Here is a 21555-nt window from a genome sequence, read left to right as displayed (position 1 = left end):
CTTGTGTTTAAGTGAATGGATCTCTTTGAAATTGTACTACAAGGTTCCATACTACAAAGGAAAGGCTAGGATTGAGTTTGGGGGTAATTGCACCATTGTGAATTCGAAAAGATAGAGGGGGGGGGGTTCTCTATTTTTTTTACATGTAGTTCAAATTTTTTTCAAAATTTTTCAAATTTTAAATTTTTTGAAAAGTTTCAACAAGAAATCTTCAATTGCACAGGGTTGCACAATAAATTTGTAAGATCCTTGTCAGACCAATTCTATTTCTGTGTCAGAAACGTAATTATGTAAAAAAAAAAAAAAATGATCAAAATTCAAATTCAGACATTCTCAAGCTTGAATTTTGTGTCTAAATTTGCTAACTGTTCAGGAATCGACATCTGGGGTCGTTTCAGGTTTATATATAGAAACCTTTGATCAATTTTAATGAAATAAAACTATACATATCAATAAGATGTAAAAAGCTCTTCGTTGTTCAGTAATAAAAAGTATGATGCCCGAGGAACAACAGAAAAAAGGAACGGGCGTCAATAAAAAAGGGCGGAAGCTGCCCTCTTCAAAGGTTGTAGCTAGAACACTGTTTATTTTGGTTTTTAATGTCTATTTCAGATGAAGACCAATATGATGTTCCATCAAACAGAATACACAGTAATGGTGACTCTATTTATGATGTAAACAATGGTTTTGGATCTAACCATCAGATTTTGGAGGGCCAGGGCACTCCATACCATGCCATCACTAGACGACATAAACAGTATAAAACTTGGGAACTGAATTACCAAGAGGCAGCTATATATCTGCAGGAAGGGGAAAACAATGATAAATATAGTACACATCCCAGAGACTTTAATGCATTGCCAGCATATAAAATTGCTCACAAGAAAATTTTCTATGCTTTAGACTTATTTGCAGCACTGCTGGTAATGGGATTAGCTGCCTGTGAACGACCAGCAGTGCCATTTTTAACTCTCCCTGTAGGGGTAAGTTACCATATAATTGTTAATTGTCAATGTCTTTTTAATTATTGACTGGTAAATTCAACAAGCATTTTCCGAAAGCTCAAGTCTTTTGATTATAAAAATTTCCAGCAAATTTAAACTGAGTCTTTTATGAAGGGAAGGAAAATACAGTATCATTTTCATTGTATGTTTTTCATTGCCTTTGTAAGATGTGCTAGTCTTATTCTTTAAAAAAATATTGTAAGTGGTCAGATATCAACTTTTAACCATAAATAATTCAAATCATGACAGAATCATGAAAATCAGACTGAATAAGCAGAAAGCAAGCATAAACATACATGTATATATAAAGCCATTTATTAGTTTTCTCAATTTAATTTATGAAATACCTTTGTCCAACAATAACATAGATTATGGCTCCTGGAAAATGTACAGTTAAGTCAGGTATAAAATGTGTTCTTGTATTAGATGTATTTTACAGGTTCATGGATCACTGGAATTGTTTGGGCTTTTGATATTAGCGTTAGAATTAGGAATACGCATGAAGTGGCTAGGATTCAGAACATTCATCAAACATAAAAGAACTCTTATAAAGGTATGTAGATTAATTAATGATTTTTTTTTGTATCAATAGAAATACTTATTTATAGACAAATGATTATTTTTATGCCCCAGTTTTTCTGTGTGTGCGTCTGTTCGTTTGTTACTCCTTTCGTTTGTTTGTCCTGCTTCAGGTTAAAGTTTTTGGTCAAGATATACGTAGTTTTTAAAGAAGTTGAAGTCCAATCAACTTGAAACTAAGTATACCTGTACCCTATGATATGATCTTTCTAATTTTAATGCAAAATTAAAGTAAGATTGATGCAAAATTTCAAGGTCCACTGAACATAGAAAAGGATAATGCGAGTGGGGCATCTGTGTAATATGGACACATTCTTGTTTTAATGATAGTGCAAATTTAACTGAAAGTTAGTAATAAAATTATTTTTCAGAGTTGTACTTTGATCATCGTATTTATAGAGACTATAGTTGTGATAATACGACAGCATAACCATTTTAGAGTCACAAGATCACTGAGGCCATTGTTTCTCATAGATACATACTACTGCAGAGGGGTCAGAAGGTATGTTTGTTAATATTAAATTTTACCATATTGTTGAAGCGATTATTTGTAATCATGCTGATAGAGGGGTCATTGAATATACAGCAGTATAATATTGTGTGCTATGGAATTTTGGGGAGAACAATACTCTATTATGGTCAAGGTACCCATATTTCATGGTTCACTGGTTTGACACATTGTGTAAATTTAAGTTTTACATCAATCAGAGTTCAGGTTTTAGACACAAACTGACTTCTCACTACATTGAAGACCTGTTGGTGACCCTCTGCTGTTGTTTTTTATTTGGTCGGGTTGTTGTCTCTTTGACACATTCCCCATTTCCATTCTCAATTTTATTACAATCATATAACTTGTTTTTAAGAATGCATTTATATTTCACTGTTTCACAGATTCAAACATAATTATGGAAATGGATTAAAATAGAGTTTTCTTTTCCTTCTAGATCTTCCTAAAGAACAGTTATTTTAAAGAGTTCACATCAATCTTAAGTGTTTATAATTTCCCTCTTAAACAAACACTTGAGAATTTAAATTACTTTAGTTTCTCTGAGTGACAGGAAGCAACCAGTTAAAATAAATATTGATTAAATTTTATCCTTATTTTCAAAATTCCAATTAAATTTTAACTGAACTAAAATTATGTACTAGCTAAGTGTTTTATAAATAAAGTTCAAGGATTTTCGTTTCAATCTAGAGCTTTTATTATTTAATATTTTAAAATATTCCAACAGAATTTACAGTTTGTGTCTAATATTATTAGCTCACATGGCCCAAATGGGCTATTTTAATCACATGTGTCTGTTAACATTTGCCAAGATCTCCTTTGAAACTACCAGTCTAAATGGAACCAAACTTTGTAACATTCATGTCAAAATATGTTGAATAAGGCTTTACCACCTGTTTTACCTTTTGTCATGTGTATATTAGCTGTATTTGGCAGAATTTTTGGGAATTTTTGTCTTTAATGCTCTTCAACTTCGTACTTTATTTGGCCTTTTAAACTTTTTTGGATTCGAGCGTCACTGATGAGTCTTTTGTAGACGAAATCCGCGTCTAGCGTATATGCAAAATTTAGTCCTGGTATCTATGATGAGTTTATTTTCTACATTTAAAAGCTGAAATTGTTTTGTTTTGTATTTATTTCAGAACATTCCGACAGATTTTACAGTCCATGCCACCTATTATAGACATGTTGTTGTTGTTATTGTTTTTCATGTTGATATTTTCTATATTAGGTAAGCTCTATATTACATCTATAAGTAAGCCTATTGAACCCTAAAACTTTTATTATCTTATTGAGAGTGAAAAACATCACCTGATTGAAATTTCAAACTGAGACAGTATTACAGAAGCAAAAACAACATAAAAGCAATGAACAAACAATTGAAGATCAAATTAAGATGTGGTATTATTGCCAATGAGACAACATTTTGCCAGAGACCAAATGAAGTTTTGAAGCTGAAGTATGTAAATAGGTCAAATTTAGACAAGAAAATTCAATGTATATGTGGTATAAACTAATAACATTTCCAATTTTCAGTTAATTTTTATAGATAGAATCATAATTCTTGCATGTACATTTCATAGCATGGACGTTTATGTATCAAATATTAACTTAAAGTTAACTAGAGCCTGTGAGGTAATGGTTTTAGGTAAATTAGGATGACAGCTAGAAATAAGATAAAAGTTAATGTGTTGCTGTATTGTACAGATTTATAGCGCCTATCATTTTGGACAATGAAATCAGTCAATACACTTCCAGAAAATTTTACTGTAAAAACATAATTAAAAGTCTTAAAAAAAGAAATCTTACATATTGCTTTGTACAGTAACGAAAAAAACTGGAAACCATTATAATATGAAATAAATAAAATATTATTCATTCTTTTAATTAATGATATGAAAATCAATGTTAATGTTAATATTATATACACATGGTTTAATTGTAGGGTTTTATTTATTTTCTGGGATTCATGGGGATGCAGTAAGTATGAATATTTGTTATAAAATATAAAAACAACAAGTTACTAGTATAAATTTCAAACGTTCAAAGCTTTTTTTCTGGATTTATTATCTTCAGGTAAGCTCAAAGGCGAAAATTTACAAGCCAAGGGTGTATATAAACTCATCATAGATACCAGGATTGAAATTTTGTATTTGCCCCAGACCAGACACGAGTTTCATCTACAAAAGACTATCAGTGACGCTCGAATTAAAAAAAAAAAATGTTTGTAGACCTATATAAACAAAAAGGATATAAAATAAATAGCCAAATCACTATAAGGTCAACTTTGCCTGACACTTTTATGTATATAGGTATTCAAGTATTTCTGTTCATTTTAATTGTATAGACCAATTTGGTTTAATTTGGTAGAGTTATTCATTAAAAATATGAATGAATTTTATTTCTCAAAAAAACTACAAATTACATAGCTACAGAGAATATATAAACAATTACATTAAATATTGAAGCACATGTGAACAATACAAACATAAACATTAAATTACAAACTAACCAGAAGGAGTGACCCTCACATTTATAATTTTTATAAATCTACAAAGTTTTTCAAGAACAATATAATTATTAGAGCTCATCAATTGTTGATATTAATAAATATTTTGACAAAGAGTACAATAGTATGGTAACAACATCTTTCTTTCTTGATTTAGAGCATTACATGGCATAACATAATGATATTCATCACCTACATCTCTTGATTTGCAAAGATGGCACAACCTATCATTTCTTGATATGTTATTCCACCTTCTCGTCTCGATAGGTAATCAGTGACTTCCAAATCTAAATTTACACAATATAAATTGATTATATATTGACAATTTGGAAAAATAGCTTTCTAATTTAATATCAGTTTTAAAAATTCTATAACATAAGTGTTTAGGAGTAGTGTTAATTTCGCTTAGGCAATTCTGCAAAAACTGGTCTTTAAGTTTCAACTCAATGCTTTTAATTACCCATTTATCTAACATTTGGTTCAACCAGATATTTGACATTCCACAGGTATCAAAAACAGTTTTTACAAATGATATCCATTTACAGTTAAGACCATAGTTATGAAAATTAATATACAATAGTTTATATAAAAGACATGAAATTTTACTTTCTATACCACATAGTAATCTACATAAGAAACTATCCATACGAACTTCGGCATTAACAATTACAGGATATCTACCCAATTCTGCATAAACAATACAGCTAGGTATACTCTGTCTTAAATGTAGAACAATGTAGAACAAGCTTACAAAATTTTAAATGTGCACGTTCTATCAAATCAAAATTTTCAAATCCCCAAATTTCCTAACCATAAAGAAGAATTGGTAAAACTATCTTATCAAACATGTCTTTAAAAAAAAAAACACTTCTGGCAAAAAATATACCGAGGTATTTATACTCAGTTACAATTTCTAATTCTCTATTCTGTATAACAAATCTAATAATTTTGGGTTGTCTCCCTTTGGAGAAAATAAGAACTTTTGTCTTGTTAACATTTATTTTGAGTTGCCATTTTTCACAATAATCATCAAATTCATTTAACATGTTTTGTAAATCTTCACTACTCTAGGAAAATACATGTCATCACACATGAGCAGGGCTTTGTATCTACAATTAAAATACAAATTGTCAAATTTAAAATAATTACTTGTACACATTGAGCAAAATAATTAATATTTGGTATTTTTGCCAAATTTCAATGAACCTTTTCAGATAAAGAATATATCAAATTTAATATCAGAAAAAAAACATGAAATGCAATGGTAATATTGATTTAAAATCTTTATTCAGTTTATGTCAAATGACGAAATTGTTTGTTATTTTCTATTTCAGTATTTTGCCACACTTCAAGACAGTTTTATAAGTCTGTTTGTTCTTTTGACTACAGCAAAGTAAGTTTGTTAGAGATAGAAAAGTATGGCAGTTAAAAGTTTTGAATTGTTTAGTATTTTAGAATAGTAGTCCAAGACAATTACTTTAAAAATAGTTCTCAAGTATCGAACTAAGTGCAAAAAAAATCTCCTATGATAATACAATACATACTTATACATTATACTAAACAAAGGATGCTTGTAATAGACCACTTTCGAGTTCATCCGTCACCGGAAAAAACTCGTCAATTATACGCGCCTTTATGACGTCATTTACCAGATAGAGGGGGTCGCCTGTATCCCTGCACTATTTACGTTCATCAAGCGTCTTAGTGATCGTCATTGTGCAGGATAAACTAGAAATAATGGTTGTTCTGTAGGTACTTAATGACAATTCCCTTATGACAGCAATGCTGATTGTCAATTTTGAGAATTCAATTTGCCGAATAATTCGTACAATATAGAATTATAGTTTTCCAACCACTCGCTCAACATTGGAATGGAAGTGACGACGCCCCTAAACGCACAAATGACGTTCACTAAAATCAGAGTTTTTGACGGAAATGCATCGAACTCGAAAGTTGTCTATTGTTTTCATTTTTATTTAGCAATGTTTTTGCAGGAAGTTAATAAGCGTTCTTGATGGTGGATCACCATTGTTCTATTTTTCTCTTATATATCCGACATATTACCTAATGATGTTACACATTTAAATGTGATTATTTTGTAAACTAAAGCTTCAAAGACTTAGTCCTACCAACAAATATTTTCCTCATACTTTCTCAAATACTACTTAATAAAATGACTTCATAATAGGTTAGCAGCTTAACACTGATGATTTTTAACCCTTGAACTTGTTTTTAATCTGTCAGACCCCGTTATTTCTGTTCAAGGGCCTAGCTAAACACAACAATGTGTTTGATTTTTTACCACAGATAACCATTAAGTTTTAATGAAAATAGCTATCTGGTAATCTTTGTACATGTACTACTATTTTTTTTCTTCAGTTATCCAGATGTAATGATGCCAGCCTATGCCAGTTCCAGATACTACAGTATTTTCTACATTATATACCTGTCTCTAGAACTTTATTTTATAATGAATCTGGTGAGTTATACAACATGGGGAGATAATTTACACAATTTTTCAATCTTCCATGGTTAACATATTGGCACTAGAATACTCTTCCATAAAAATGGATGTTGGTGTGTAGAAGGGATTACAAAAATTTCCCAACAACAAAGTTACTTTAATTGGCAATTTTTCCAACAACTTATAGGCACATTACCATAAATGACACCTGCCATATATCATTTTAAAAAAACCCAACTCTTTCCTATCCTTCCACATTCATTTAAATAATGTTGTCAAAATAGTACAAAGATGAATACTAATCTGAATAAAATTAATTAAAATAATAATAATATAAATCTTTGAATACAAAAATTGGGTGTTATAACAAGAATTTCAATAGTATTTTATTATAAGAAGAAAAAAGTAGGGCGTAGATAATTATCAATTTTACTGAAATTGACTTTAGTAAACATTTATTTTAATTCAGAATAAAATGCTTCTTTTTGAAATTTTATTGTGGTGTAAGGAGTTAAGGTAGCACAATACAAAGATTTTATAACTCCAATTCCCAAGTTTTAAAATGCTGTAACTTTCTTAATAATGCTTGAAAATTTATAAAATTGGTAGTTTTGGATAGCTAACAGATTACGCTTTCAAATAAATGCAATGTTAGTATTATGCAACAATTATGTAACCAATTATAATGTTATTTGTGTCTAAAATATTTTTCACCAAAAATCCTCTTTCAAATGAAATTAGCTTCTGCATAGGTATCCCTAGAGGGTTGATTTCATTATATGTTGTTCCTATGGCCATTATCTACAAAAGGGTGTCTCAGATTTCAGATAGAATGTATAGAACAAATTTTACACCTAATTGAACATTATCTTCTTTTATGTGGTTAGGATGTTTACACTAACTAGGAATTTATGAGAGAATGGAATACCATAGAGACAATCTGAGACACCCTTTTGAAGCCCATAATGTGTTGATTAAGATTCCGTTAAAATTTTCTGTATAGTTAAAGAGGTGATTGAGCTAAATTCATTCAAGTGAACTTACCCAGATTTTGCCACTAATTACATAATAATTGATTACATAATGATTGCATAATAAAAATATTGCATTCATTTAAAAGATTAATCTTTTATCTATCTATATATACCTCTTTTATTATTTTCTATGCATTCATAAGAAAGTTACAGCATTTCAAAGGTTAGAGATTGGAAGTAAAAAAATCTTTGTATTGTGCTACCTTAACATAAGCAAATTTTGTATCAAGCACAAAAGCATAATATTGTAACTTTGAACAATATTGAACTTTTGAAACAAAAATTATTATTTTATTATGACATTCTTCAAACACACCAATGCATTTTAGGGTGAAAATGTCATACCTGTTATATGTGCCTACATACAATAAAGGAAAAGGGAAAGAAAAGGGGATATTGATTAGAAATAATGTACACATTTCAATAAAAGTACATTTATGTATATTTTTGTTTTTTAGTTTCTTGCCGTAGTATATGATACATTTTCAAATTTGGAAAAGACAAAAGTAAAGAAGCTATTTTTTCACAAGCGACTTGGTTGTCAACATGCCTTCAGATTACTGGTTACTAAGGAGGTAAGTCCAAAATTATAACCGGGCCTCAGTTGCCAAGTGGTATTAGTAACTCATCAGTATCCTGTCAAGAATCAGTTTGTGATTTTCAAATCCCACATGTGGCATGCATGTTTTACTACAATCCTAATTGACTAGGATTGTTAGTTATCTTTTCTAAGGTAATGGTTCTCTCAGTCTTCATCAATCATACAAAACTGGCAGACATGTTATAAGAAATAGTGCTAAAAGTGGCATTAAACACAAAAAATAATCCAATCTAGAAGTCTTACTACCAGAGATATTTGTGACTGGGGAATAATTATTTATAAGATGCTAACTTTTTGTGGATTTTATTGTGGGTAAATGTAAACCACAAATTAAAATGTTTAAAGAAATAAAAAATGTTTTCTGCATGTATTCAGATTTTGGCAAAACCACAAAATCAAATGTCCAAGAAAATTGAATTTACCTCCATCCTCAAAAAAATTGTATTCTTAAAAAAAATTAATAGTTATCAGTTTTTTGGCAAAAATGTACCCATTTGTTTCTACAGAAAATTAATTAGTGATGGAAATATATATACATGTATAATATCCAGAAAAGAATTATTGTAAAGAATCCAGACTTTGATATTGATGTTTTTTTGTTGCAGGATAACAAGTCTATAAAATTAAAACATTTTCTTGGTATGATGAAACATCTAAGACCAAAGAAAAGTAAGTAAAATATAATGAACATTTTAATTATTGTATTCTAAATGAATGGAATATAAAAGTAAAGTTGATTGTTTATATCTGACATCTCAAATGTGCTATGAGTCAGGCTGTTAATTTTCTTTTCTGAATTGTTTTACATTTTGTAATCTTATTGCTGATGAAATAACCATGATTGAATTTTCAGCATAAGTTCAGTGGCCTGGTCCAAATTTTAGTAGCCTAGGCCTCTTGGTCTTTGCTTATCTTTTCCTTTGTATTGACAGGTAGAAGAGATGGTTATCTAGTTTTTAAGATGTTAAACATGAGTACATCAGGAAAATTATCTTTGGAAGAATTTCATAAGATATATGAAGCAATTGACTTGCAGTGGATGGTAAGTAAGATAGATCATACACTTTGTTATTATTATTTCAACTGTAATACTATCTTTTTCATGTTATTATTATTTCAACTGTAATACTATCTTTTTTATGTTATTATTATTTCAACTGTAATACTATCTTTTTCACATAAAGGTTGGCATAAAAATCTAAATGCACACCAACATTTCGTCAGTATTTACAACGTGAGATAAACATGAATGATACAGCAACCAAACACAAACAAACAAAAACATCTGAATATTTTGTGCTATTATTGTGTCTAATTTTGTTAAATATTTTATTGCATGTTCTCACATTAGGAGAACAAAGAAAACTATGTTTTGATTGACTACAAAGTCACTTTCCCATCAAAACAGAAATATGAATCTTTGAAAGTGTATATTCTTTTTCAGTTAAAATCGGATGAAAACATTATCTGGTCATCACATTTCAAATATCCTTTCAACAGAATTTTTAGATGTAAGTATTTGTGTGTGTTTTAAATCTTTTTGAGCTCAACAGATAATTGCCAAGTATCTCAAAGTACTTTCTTTGGTCAACAGCTGCATTCATAGAATATTTTGATAGCATATTATATAAATGTCATTGCTTTATTTTAAATGGTGTATTACACATTGTTACTTTATCAACATACAAGACATTGTCTTATTTTATAAACATATTACACATTCTTTATAGCACCATTGTTTTATTTCTACATACATACCCACATGGTTTTATTTCTATATACTGGGTCTCATTGGGGTCTAAGCGTGATGCGGGATTGCCGATTTTTTGTAAGCGTGACACGTGAAAGTCAAATTATTGTGTCATGAAAACGGGAAATGAGGTCTAGCGGGATCTGGGAAATGACAAAAAAATGAGAATTGCTTACGTACATAGTGTAAGCGGGATGGGGGAATCTGACAAAACAGTAAGCAAGATCCGGGATCGGAACCCCCCAATGAGACCCCTATATATATACTACCCATTGTTTTTGGGGAAGACGGCTTCAAGCCGTCAATCCCCAATGGGGTTGACTAGAGTGACATTCCCTCACATCATTCATTTTGTTTTTATAGTGTGGAAAACCCCCCAACAAATCTTACTGAGATTGATGAGAAGGGAAGACACAAATGAATAGATTGACTGTAAACACTTTTTTACACATTTCCCTTCTGTTTCTCTTGAAATTATCGTATATTGAATTCTTTGATTTTTTAGAACATTTTAAACACACACTCACCATCACTCACTGACAAAATTTAAATTGTAAATTTCTTAAAATGACTGATTGAATCTATTATTGCAAGAATCAACAAAAATGCAAGTATATTTTTTGCGATTTAAAAAAAAACTGCATACAAATCTATGTTTCAGTTATTAGAATGGGAGTTCTTATTATTACAATTCCAATCCAGACTCATTATATGCGTTAAAAAAAAAACTCACAATAATTTCTGAATTTACAGTACCTATATATAGAGCATTGTAAGGAGAAAGTACCAACATGAATACTTTTGAAGATCAATGTAAAAACATTTAATTTGACTATTTATTACAGGTATACACAGTTTTGTAAAATGGAAATGGTTTAAAAGATTTATTTGTAAGTGTTTTGTATAGATTCAACAAGGTCAAATCCAGCCATCAACCTTTGGGGTCTAGTGGGTGGTCCTATGGATCTGAGATCTCATTTAAATGTACATGCGACTTTTAAAAATGTTAAAAAATCAAGCTTTTATTTATTTCTTTATGAAAGACCTTGTGATCTGATGCCATTTTAAAAAGACCCTGTGATGTAATGGGGTACCATTGAATTGTTAATTATTTTTTTTTAAACTGTTATTATATTTGGTGTCATTTTTAGATTTAAAAAAAAGAAAACTTTGAATCATGGAAAAAAATTAATTGACATTTATACATCTGTATTAAAATTTGATAAAGTGCAGGAAAATGATACTGGAATTATGATAAAACAAATGATAGATTTATAACATTGTTTATCCAGTAGTGAATAAAATATTGAATAAGTAAAAATGTAAATTTAGATTTTTGTGATCACTTTCTAACTTTTGATGTTGATGCAAGTTATCTATTTTAAAATACATATGTATTCCTCTTTTAGATTTTGCAATAGCTAGCAACTTCCTGATTATTTTGGTAGAAACTATACAGATTTCAGGTAGGTATCATTGTTTGTATGAGTGTTGATATGTGAGTCGGGAAAACACTTTTTTTGACAATAAACCGACTCATGAAGCTGAAATGCATGTAAAGTTCTTTGAAATTTGAATTTTTAAAGATATTAATCTAATCCAACTTAAAAATGGGATTAAGAAAAATAATGAACTTGAACCAACCAGAGGATGCAATCAGCTATATAGTCCCTGTATTGAGTAACATCTATACTCTGTTGTAAGCTTCTAAGTGCGCTAGCAAGACAAAATATAAGGCAATTTAAATAGGAAAACTTTCAGTCTGATTTATATAAGACAAATAAACAAAAAAAATCTCCTGTCAAGACAACTTCAAACCAATTCAAATAAGAAAATAAAAGGCTGAATTTATGCTATGAGCAATAACTAAAAAACAAGCAGTGGCATAACAAATGTCTAACAATTTGAAAGAGAAAACCAACCTCTAAAATCTATTTTATTACAGTGACAATAGAAGCAGATAGACATAAGATAACAGACAGGGAGAACTGGGCCTCTGTTGCTTCAACAGTGTATGTTTGTAGTAAGTATATGTATCAGTAAATGTTGACAAGTCAAATTATCCTGAAGTTGAAATCAGAAGGGTCATGTTTTTATTAAAATTTACTAGACAACAATAATAAACCCAGAGCTTTTTTATTGTAAAATTATATACCAAGAATTAGCTTACATGTGTAACAACAAGAGAAAAGAAGTAAGATAAAAAAAATTACTTTTAGTAAAATTGAGAATGGCAATGGGGAATCCGTCAAAGAAACAACATCCCGACCAAACACCTGAAGGCCACCAATGGGTCTTCAAAACAAAGAAAAAATCCTGCTCACAGAGGCATACTAAACTCCAAAGCATATAAATGCACTAAAATCATACAAGATTAACAAAAGCCAGAGGCTCCTGACTTTGGAGAGGTGTAAAAATATAGCAGTGTTATATATGTTTTTTGAGCTCAACTCTGCCCTATACCTCTAGCTAATGTAGAAAAAACAAACACACAGCAATAGGTACAGTAAAACTCAGTTTAAAAAACAAACTAAGCAAAATGACAATGACACATAAAAATAACAAAGGACTACTAGCAGTTACTGACATGCTGGCTCTAGACCTCAATTAGACTGATTGAAAGATAATGTCTTCATCATATGAAAATCGAGCACAAGGTATGATTGTTTCTACAAATAATGGTTAACCAAAATAACAAACTATTATTATAATTGATTACTATAAAAAAAAAATTGAGCTCAGAGTCTGTATTAAGCAGTTTTGTAAAGATTTTTTTTTTGTTATGGCCATTGAATTTCATAATAGCAGTCAGATAAAATGGATAAATATTAAAGCATTATTAATTTTTATTTGTTTTCAGTATATATAGTAGAAGCAATATTGAAGATTTTAGGAAAGGGACCAGCAGTTTATTTCACCAGTGGCTGGGATTTGTAAGTCATACACTTATATTGTTCTCCAGAGTGTGGTTGAATATTTTCATCTGGATTGTAAATGGACAATAAATTAAAAAATATATTTGATCTTAGATTTCAGCCAAAAAGTGATGAAAGAACACAAGTGGATACTTTTTGGATTTATTATTGCTGTTGTCGATATATTTAAATTCTGTATTTGTCTTAATATGTCATTGAATTTAAAGAATGATAAAGTAGAAAATGCAAAATAAAACAATTTTTTTTTCAAATTGCACTGGCTAACTTTTGTTTCAACATTGTTGACAACAGTTTTGATTGTCAAAAGAAATACAGAACCCTCAGAAAACCACTATCTGCAGGCAAGTAAACGGTGTGAAATACAATTTATAAATATGCCTTTCTTGAGAGCTATTTTCTAGTTTTGACCCTGTTTATTAGAATATGTGGTATACCTTTATGAGTGCCAATGAGACAACTCTACAACCAAGTCTCAATTTGTATAGGAAACCAGGGTTCGACACTAACGCTAGCCCGCTAGCCCGAGACTAGTAACTTTTGTGTCGGGCTAGTAAATGTCCGTGGCGCGGTAGTCCGAGGGGCTAGTAAATTTATTTGTCATTGAACATTAATCTGTTGTACTTTCGGTAAAGTACAGTCCAAACGCCGGTCAAATCTGACAACTTCGTCGAATATTGTCTACACTGGTTCCACGACCTCTTTATTTACATACAGATACAGATACTGGAGTGTAAAATTTCTACCGTAAACCAGTCGTTATATACAGTCAACTCGGCCTAAGATTACTCGGCCCATAAAGTAAGAATGCACCACGTTTCAAGATAACCCGTTTTGAAATAAACATTAATTATACTGCATATACATTTTGGTTTTATTATATTTTATTATTAATCACATCAGAGATTCTGATAAATCGTGTGCATAGTTTAGCCTTATCTAATACATAGTCGTCGCGTAAATAGTTTAAATTGGAAATGTCCTTTCGTTCTTAAAATAGAGCATTGAAAGGTTCCCTGTTGAAATTTTCCTTTACTCCGAAGGTACACGTGGTGATGAAAACTTTTCGATCTTCTCTGTCTTTGTCCAAATAGCGTTTGTCATGTCGTCATAATTCTTTTCATATTGCTCGGGATTTATCATTACTTTTGCAATGGACTGAAACGAAAGTAAATTTCCGGTAATAATATTAAATGTGATGGCCCAAGACCACAATTAATGACCCCGCTTTTCGTTGTCCACGAATATAGTTCCTTTTAATTAGAGTGTATTTTTCCTTATTTTTTTTTCTTTCCCTTCCTCACTCATTTCTTAGATTTTTTTGGTGGAAATGAAAGAAGAGAGGTGAAATAAATTTTTGGATGTTGTATTTTAACTGATTTTGATATGGAATGAGTGATTAGGCCAAGTGCAAAAAGGTAATATTTACAGTTTTCGGAACATCTCTTGACTTGTCAATAGGGGTAGGGATGTGTATTGGCTAAATTTGTAAAAGTGATTGCGTCAATTTTTCTGAATTTTGGATATATATTTGGACTAGGACTATACATTGCACACACAAAAAATTTGACAAAAGTGCATGGTGCAATTTTTTTAATGATGCAAAAGGTTATAAAGAACTGATAGAGGAATAAATTGTGGTCTGTGGCCTGATTAGCTTCTTTTTGAGAGCTGAGGGGTGATGATGATAACAAGACTAAGCCATTGGTATCAGAAAGCGTCCATTGCACGTACCGTGATGTATGCATGTCATAATGCATTAACGAGAACAGGGTTAAAACTCGTCATGAGACAAATCAGTTGGAACATGAAGACTCGGCATCGGAAACCAAAAGTAAAATAGGGGACAAGTCAACTTATTTATGTAAATAAAATTAAACAAAAACATTGTTTATTTTAATTTGATTATTTTAGTTGATGAGTTTTTTGTAAGCCAAAAAAGTGTCCCATGAAATTGTGTCTTGAACTATATTTCGCAATCCATGACATTCATCTGTGAAATTTTGTTCACGGGACAGAATATCACATTTTTTAATTGAAATTTAAATCAGGACAACAGAGATGTAAACAAAAATGGAAAGTAGTGAATATAAACAGCTATATGACTTTTTGTGTGATGGTCAATACCCTCCAGAGTTTGATATTATAATAATGAAAGAAGATCATTTAGAAGAAAGGCCAACCGAAGCAATTTGAAATTAAAAACAATGAAATGTTTTATATACATGTTGACAAAAAAAAAAACACAGGAGAAAACATTAAAACTTGTTATTCTCATAAAGACAAACTGAAACAGGTATTGTACCTATGCCATAACGAGAGTGGATGCAATCTTGGGGTTAATGAGACCTCTTGTTAAAAAATGACAATAAAAAAAATGTTAAAACAATTCACTGATTCCTACTGTATATTTAAAAACAAATGTCTATCTAGTCTTATTATTTTTTGTAAATTAAATTATTTGGTATTAGACAAGACTTTTAATGCAATTTGGATATGATTTCACTGTGAAAAAATATCCATCAAAGGTCCAAATAAAATATATATTTTTAAGGGACACTTTTACACAGAAGTAGACAAAATGTCCATGGGACATCATTTCATGGGGGACACTATTTAATCCTACATTAACACACATATGATATTTGTTTTGATGTAAATGTAGATTGTCACTTTCTTTGTGGTTGGTCTATTGTTCTGTTCAGTACAACATTGTCATTAATTAATTTGATGTTGCAGGATTATTTGTAAATTGAATGTGGTGTCAGTCATTAAACCACCCTCTAAACGTGTTCCAGGTTTTGTGGTAAATATCTTTAATCTAGGAACTATTTTTTTTTTAAAAGTAGGTCTGGAATATACAAATGTTAATGTTTGACTAAAAATGTCAACACAATAAATATTTAAGATATATCATCAATTCATTAACAGTAAAAATGCAAGTTTTGACAAATTCCTGCCGTTAGATTTCTTTGGTGTTAATTTTTTTTTAATTTTTTTTTTCTGAAGATATAAACAAGTATGAAATAGTTATTTTTCAAACTGAAAACATCTTCTTAAAAGGCCTCAGAATGCCTGAGAATGCAGGATTTTGCATCTAAATTTCAAAAAATTTCTGGGGGGGCATGCCCCAAGACCCCCCTAGCAAGTTCGCTGGCCTACGGCCAGCTCACTCGTGGGCCAATGGCCCACTCACAATGGCCCACTCACAATGGCCCACTCACCGGGCTACATGACACAGAACAGGGCTAGTTGAATATAATTTTTACTAGCCCTGCGGGCTAGTGCCTACAAAAGTTAGTGTCAACCCCTGGAAACCATTATAATTCAAAGAACTGTCTTAATCACAGAGCCTTGTATTTTTCATAACTCCTATAATTTTGTATTTTCAGATTTGATTTTGTGGTAACAGGCACATCTGTGATAGGACTTCTGGGAGAATTTTTTGATGACTCATTTTATTTCATTATAGTCCTGAGACCATTCAAACTGTTGAGGTTAGCTCAAACAAAACATATACACTTACAAACTTTCTCACATTTTGGTTCATTATCATCAGCCGTTTTGATTAACATGCATGATGATAAGAATATAGATGTCTTCATTGATACATAATTAAAACCTGATTTATTTTCTGTCATTCAATTAAAATGTTACACAAAGTTATGATTTACAACAAATTTAAATGTATGTAAGGTTGTAAGGAAAACGCGACAAAACTGTACAAGCCTGAAAAGCCAAATACATTGGTCTGTTTCCAAGGGCTGATAAATAATTGTATCAACCTCATCAAAAGTCAATAATTCTTCTATATTTGCCACAAAAATTCATGAAGATTTCATATTGCATCATCATTTGCTGTGCAGTAAAACATTCACAAAAATTGCTTAGTTGTGTGTACAGTAATTTGTCAATGACATAAAAGTACCTTTTACCTCCTTCATAAAAAAATTGCCTCTGGTCAGGTTGTTGTCTCTTTGACAGATTCCCCATTTCCATTCTCCATTTTATTCAAAACATTACAAGAAATAGAAATACATACACACTGTTTATTCATTAATGTAGGTAAATGATTTGATTTTGTTTATAGATTATTTAAAGTAAAGGAAAGATACAGAGATGTACTTGGTACTTTGTTTGTTTTATTTACCAGATTAATAAGGTATACAGTTGGATGTTTTTTCACTTCCTACCTATTAGCTCTTATTTGAAACTATTTCCTCTATTCTTATCTCTTATTGATCTCGATAAAATATATCCCCTTTATATAATAGGTGAAATTCAAATTAGAAAAATCTTTTTGCTCCTCTTCATACTTTCAGATCCAGAACTACATTATTTAACAATAGCATGATAAGGTTGTTCATTTGAAAAGGTCCTATCAAACTATTATCAAATATTCCTTTACATCATTGACCGATTATAAGCAAGTTATTATAAGCCCCCTAAGATAATAATTAGATCTCAAGTAGATGTAGTAAAATTTATACTTGCACATACACATATTCAAACCAATTATTTAACTTTTCAAACTTTGTTCTGGTGTTTAACAAATGAGCTGTGTTGGTGGAAATTGACCTTTTGCAAGGGCACAAATACATGGCATGAATAAATCTGTGATGGATTTTCAAACATTCAAATACGAAATAATAGATGAATTTTGGTCCATTGTGTAGGGTTCTCATATCAACTAATTTTTAAACAGTTACAGACTTTACATATAGATTTTTTAAACCCAAAAATATAAGTTGACAGATGTATTAATATTCATTTGTATAAGGTCGATTTCTATCCGACCCAGCTTAAATATTGATGTGTTTTTCTTTCAGTCTTGCCATTGTGATAATTCTAGTGTATTATTTCTTTGCCATCATTGGAATGGAGATGTTTCTACACACAAATCTACGTAACTGCTGCAAGTAAGTCTATAATGTATTGTAGAATGTGTTTCTAACCTTTGCTGTTTTATTTTTAAGGTTGTTTTTTTTGTGCAATATAAATTGACAATGTCATGAAAATTGTATACTTTTTCTGCATTTTTTGCCAATGGACTTTAAACAGCTATCCCTTATCTGTTTTTTATTAGACCACATTTTTGGGGTTCTTTTAATGCTATGATTTCATCATAGTCTGCATCTGCGTTGTTGCCATCCTAAGATACATTTGTCTTTTCCAGACAATAACTTCAGTTTAAGTGAATGGATCTCTTTGAAATTTCACAAGAAGATTTAATCATTAAAGGAAGGTTGGGATTGATTTCCGGGTTAGTTTAGAAATAAGGACCAGAAAGGGCCAAAAACAAGCATTTTTGTAGTTTCAAGACAATAACTTGTGTTTAAGTGTATGGATCTTTCTAAAATTGTACCGCAAGCTTCCATATCCCAAGGGGAAAGCTGGGATTAAGTTTGGGGGTAATTGCTCAGAACATGCAGGAAATAGGGACAAAAAAGGGGCAAAATACAAGCATTTTTCTAGTTTCCAGACAATAACTTGAGTTTAAGTGTATGGATCTCTCTAAAATGTTAGTACAGGGTATCATACCTCAAAAGGAAGGCTGGTATTGAGGTTGGGGGTAATGTCTTCAAAAGGGGTGTTAAAAGATTGGGAGATTCTTTTATGGGGGGGGTTCATATTTGTTTCTGCAAAATTTCTGAAATTTTATATTTTTTGAAAAGTTTCAAGAAGCAATCTTTAATTGAATAATATTGCACGATAGCACAGTATTGTGCAATATATCTTTAAGATCTTTGACCACATCTATTTTGTGTCAAAAATTTATATTATGTCAAGAAGTTTATCACAATCCAAATTCAGACAGTATGAACCTTAATTATTGTGTCCAAACTTGTCCCAACTGTTCAGGGTTTGATATCTGCGGCAATATCAGGCTGTGCTCAACATTTTATTCAATTATTCGATTAAAAAGATGTGGTATGAATGCTTATTAGACAACTCTTCACCAAATGTTGGTGAATTTAGATTCTGATTATAGTATACAGGGAATTTTATTGAAGCACACAATTGTGCTTCATGTTTTGACCATGCCAATTTATGTGTAGTAGACTTTAAACAAATGAACACATTTATTTATTACAGAAATACAAGTGTAGAAGCTTATTACAAATATACACTTATATTACAGAAATACAAGTGTAGAAGCTTATTACAAATATACACTTATATTATATTACAGAAATACAAGTGTAGAAGCTTATTACAAATATACACTTATATTACAGAAATACAAGTGTAGAAGCTTATTACAAATATACACATTTATTACAGAAATACAAGTGTAGAAGCTTATTACAAATATACACTTATATTACAGAAATACAAGTGTAGAAGCTTATTACAAATATTCACTTATATTACAGAAATACAAGTGTAGAAGCTTATTACAAATATACACTTATATTACAGAAATACAAGTGTGGAAGCTTATTACAAATATACACTTATATTACAGAAATACAAGTGTAGAAGCTTATTACAAATATACACTTATATTACAGAAATACAAGTGTAGAAGCTTATTACAAATATAGTAATGACTCAACGAATCAGATGTATTATTACCTCAACAACTTTGACAATATTTTAGAATCAGGAGGTTAGTATATACTTACATTTAAGCAAAAAGACATTATTAGGGGACAACACACTTTTAGATATAGGGTGGGAAAAGTAGGTAGTGGGAAAAAATGTAAAACAATGCAGGATTTTGGAAATGAGCACTACCTCAACCACTTCAGGCAGTTATGCAGCAAAACTGTTGGCACACCAAAACTCACAGTATGAAAAAGAATTAAAGCATCAATTAAAGAGAAGTTACAAATTATTTTGAAGGTAGTTAGCTACACTCTTCTATCTGTGTGGGAGGACAAATTTTATGACTTAAGGTTGATATATACTTACATTTAGTCATATAGACATTATTGAGGGGATGAAAGATTTTTGGAATGTCGGATATTGCATGGAAAAGTGTGCAATGGGAAAAAATGTAAAACCATTGCATGATTATGACAATGATCACTACCTCACGGTGATACTTCTAGCATTTATGCAGCAAAACTTTCAGCACAGTTAAACGTCAGAGCATAAAAAGAATTAAAGCAGAAGTTACTAATTATTTTTAAAGTTGTTAGTCACACTCTTGTTACTGTATGTGATGAAAGATTTATCCTTGACTTAAGCTGATTGTCTCTTTATGAAGATATATAAGAGAGTTCTTTAAACATATTAAATCCTGTATGTTTAATTCACATTGATCTTGGGCACTGTGGCTTTTTCTAACTGCTATGATGAATGAATGTACATAAAAGATTCTTTAAACTGCATTTCATGTAAACAAACAGCAACGAAAGTACAAATGTTTGATAAATATCTTTTTTTTCAGTAACTTTGTTTGAACTGACTGTTGTCAATAATTGGTTTATAATAATGGTGAGTAGATATTCTTATGTAGGATTATTATTATCATTTTTGTTTGGTCTCAATTAAGTTACCATAAATTAAATTAAAATGTTTTCAATATCAGAAAAATACAATGGAATATAAAGTATGTCGTTAATTATGCCCCACCTAAGATAGTAGAGGGGCATTATGTTTTCTGGTCTGTGCCTCTGTTCTTTCGTCCGTTCGTTTGTTCGTCCTTTCGTTCGTTTGTCTGTGGGTCCGTTCGTCCCGCTTCAGGTTAAAGTTTTGGTCAAGGTAGTTTTTGATGAAGTTGAAGTCCAATCAACTTGAAACTTAGTACACATGTTCCCCATGATATTATCTTTCTAATTTTAATGCCAAATTAAAGTTTTGACCCCAATTTCACGGTCCACTGAACAAAGAAAAAAAAGAAAGTGCGAAGCTCAGGTTAAAGTTTTTGGTCAAGATAGTTTTTGATGAAGTTGAAGTCCAATCAACTTGAAACTTAGTACACATGTTCCCTATGATATGATCTTTCTTATGGTCATGACATATTAAAGTATTGGCCCCAATTCCATGGTCGACTGAACATGTAAAATTATAGTGCGAGTGGGGCATCCATGTACTATGGACACATTCTTGGTTAAACTATCTTTTAAAATTGCATTATTTGTATGTAGCTTTTCATTTCTTTACATGATTATAATTCATACTTTTGTTCAATTTATCTAATATCAAATATCTAATTAATGTCTTC

The 21555-nt window shown here is 30.6% G+C and overlaps 1 protein-coding gene across 5 annotated transcripts in view; it reads left to right on the top strand.

The window, feature by feature from the left end:
• The window catches only part of LOC139528137 (two pore channel protein 1-like), a 28537-nt gene that overhangs the window by 1018 nt on the left and 5964 nt on the right, over positions 1-21555 (top strand). For all 5 annotated transcript variants that reach the window (XM_071323980.1, XM_071323977.1, XM_071323979.1 and 2 more), the window contains exons 2-21: positions 613-983; positions 1444-1557; positions 1955-2085; positions 3231-3319; positions 4034-4068; positions 5932-5990; positions 6977-7076; positions 8554-8670; positions 9302-9365; positions 9629-9738; positions 10141-10207; positions 11292-11336; positions 11856-11912; positions 12392-12469; positions 13307-13379; positions 16772-16876; positions 17470-17541; positions 18209-18298; positions 19895-19992; positions 20779-20825. In XM_071323980.1, coding sequence (XP_071180081.1) covers positions 613-983; positions 1444-1557; positions 1955-2085; positions 3231-3319; positions 4034-4068; positions 5932-5990; positions 6977-7076; positions 8554-8670; positions 9302-9365; positions 9629-9738; positions 10141-10207; positions 11292-11336; positions 11856-11912; positions 12392-12469; positions 13307-13379; positions 16772-16876; positions 17470-17541; positions 18209-18298; positions 19895-19992; positions 20779-20825 — 1922 coding nt within the window. The remainder of the gene's footprint in view (positions 1-612; positions 984-1443; positions 1558-1954; positions 2086-3230; positions 3320-4033; positions 4069-5931; positions 5991-6976; positions 7077-8553; positions 8671-9301; positions 9366-9628; positions 9739-10140; positions 10208-11291; positions 11337-11855; positions 11913-12391; positions 12470-13306; positions 13380-16771; positions 16877-17469; positions 17542-18208; positions 18299-19894; positions 19993-20778; positions 20826-21555) is intronic.

The sequence above is a fragment of the Mytilus edulis genome, chromosome 6 (genome assembly GCF_963676685.1).
Source record: "Mytilus edulis chromosome 6, xbMytEdul2.2, whole genome shotgun sequence".
Lineage (NCBI taxonomy): Eukaryota > Metazoa > Mollusca > Bivalvia > Mytilida > Mytilidae > Mytilus > Mytilus edulis.
The sequence above is the reverse complement of the archived record's forward strand: the minus strand, read 5'-3'. Positions and strand labels throughout refer to the sequence as shown.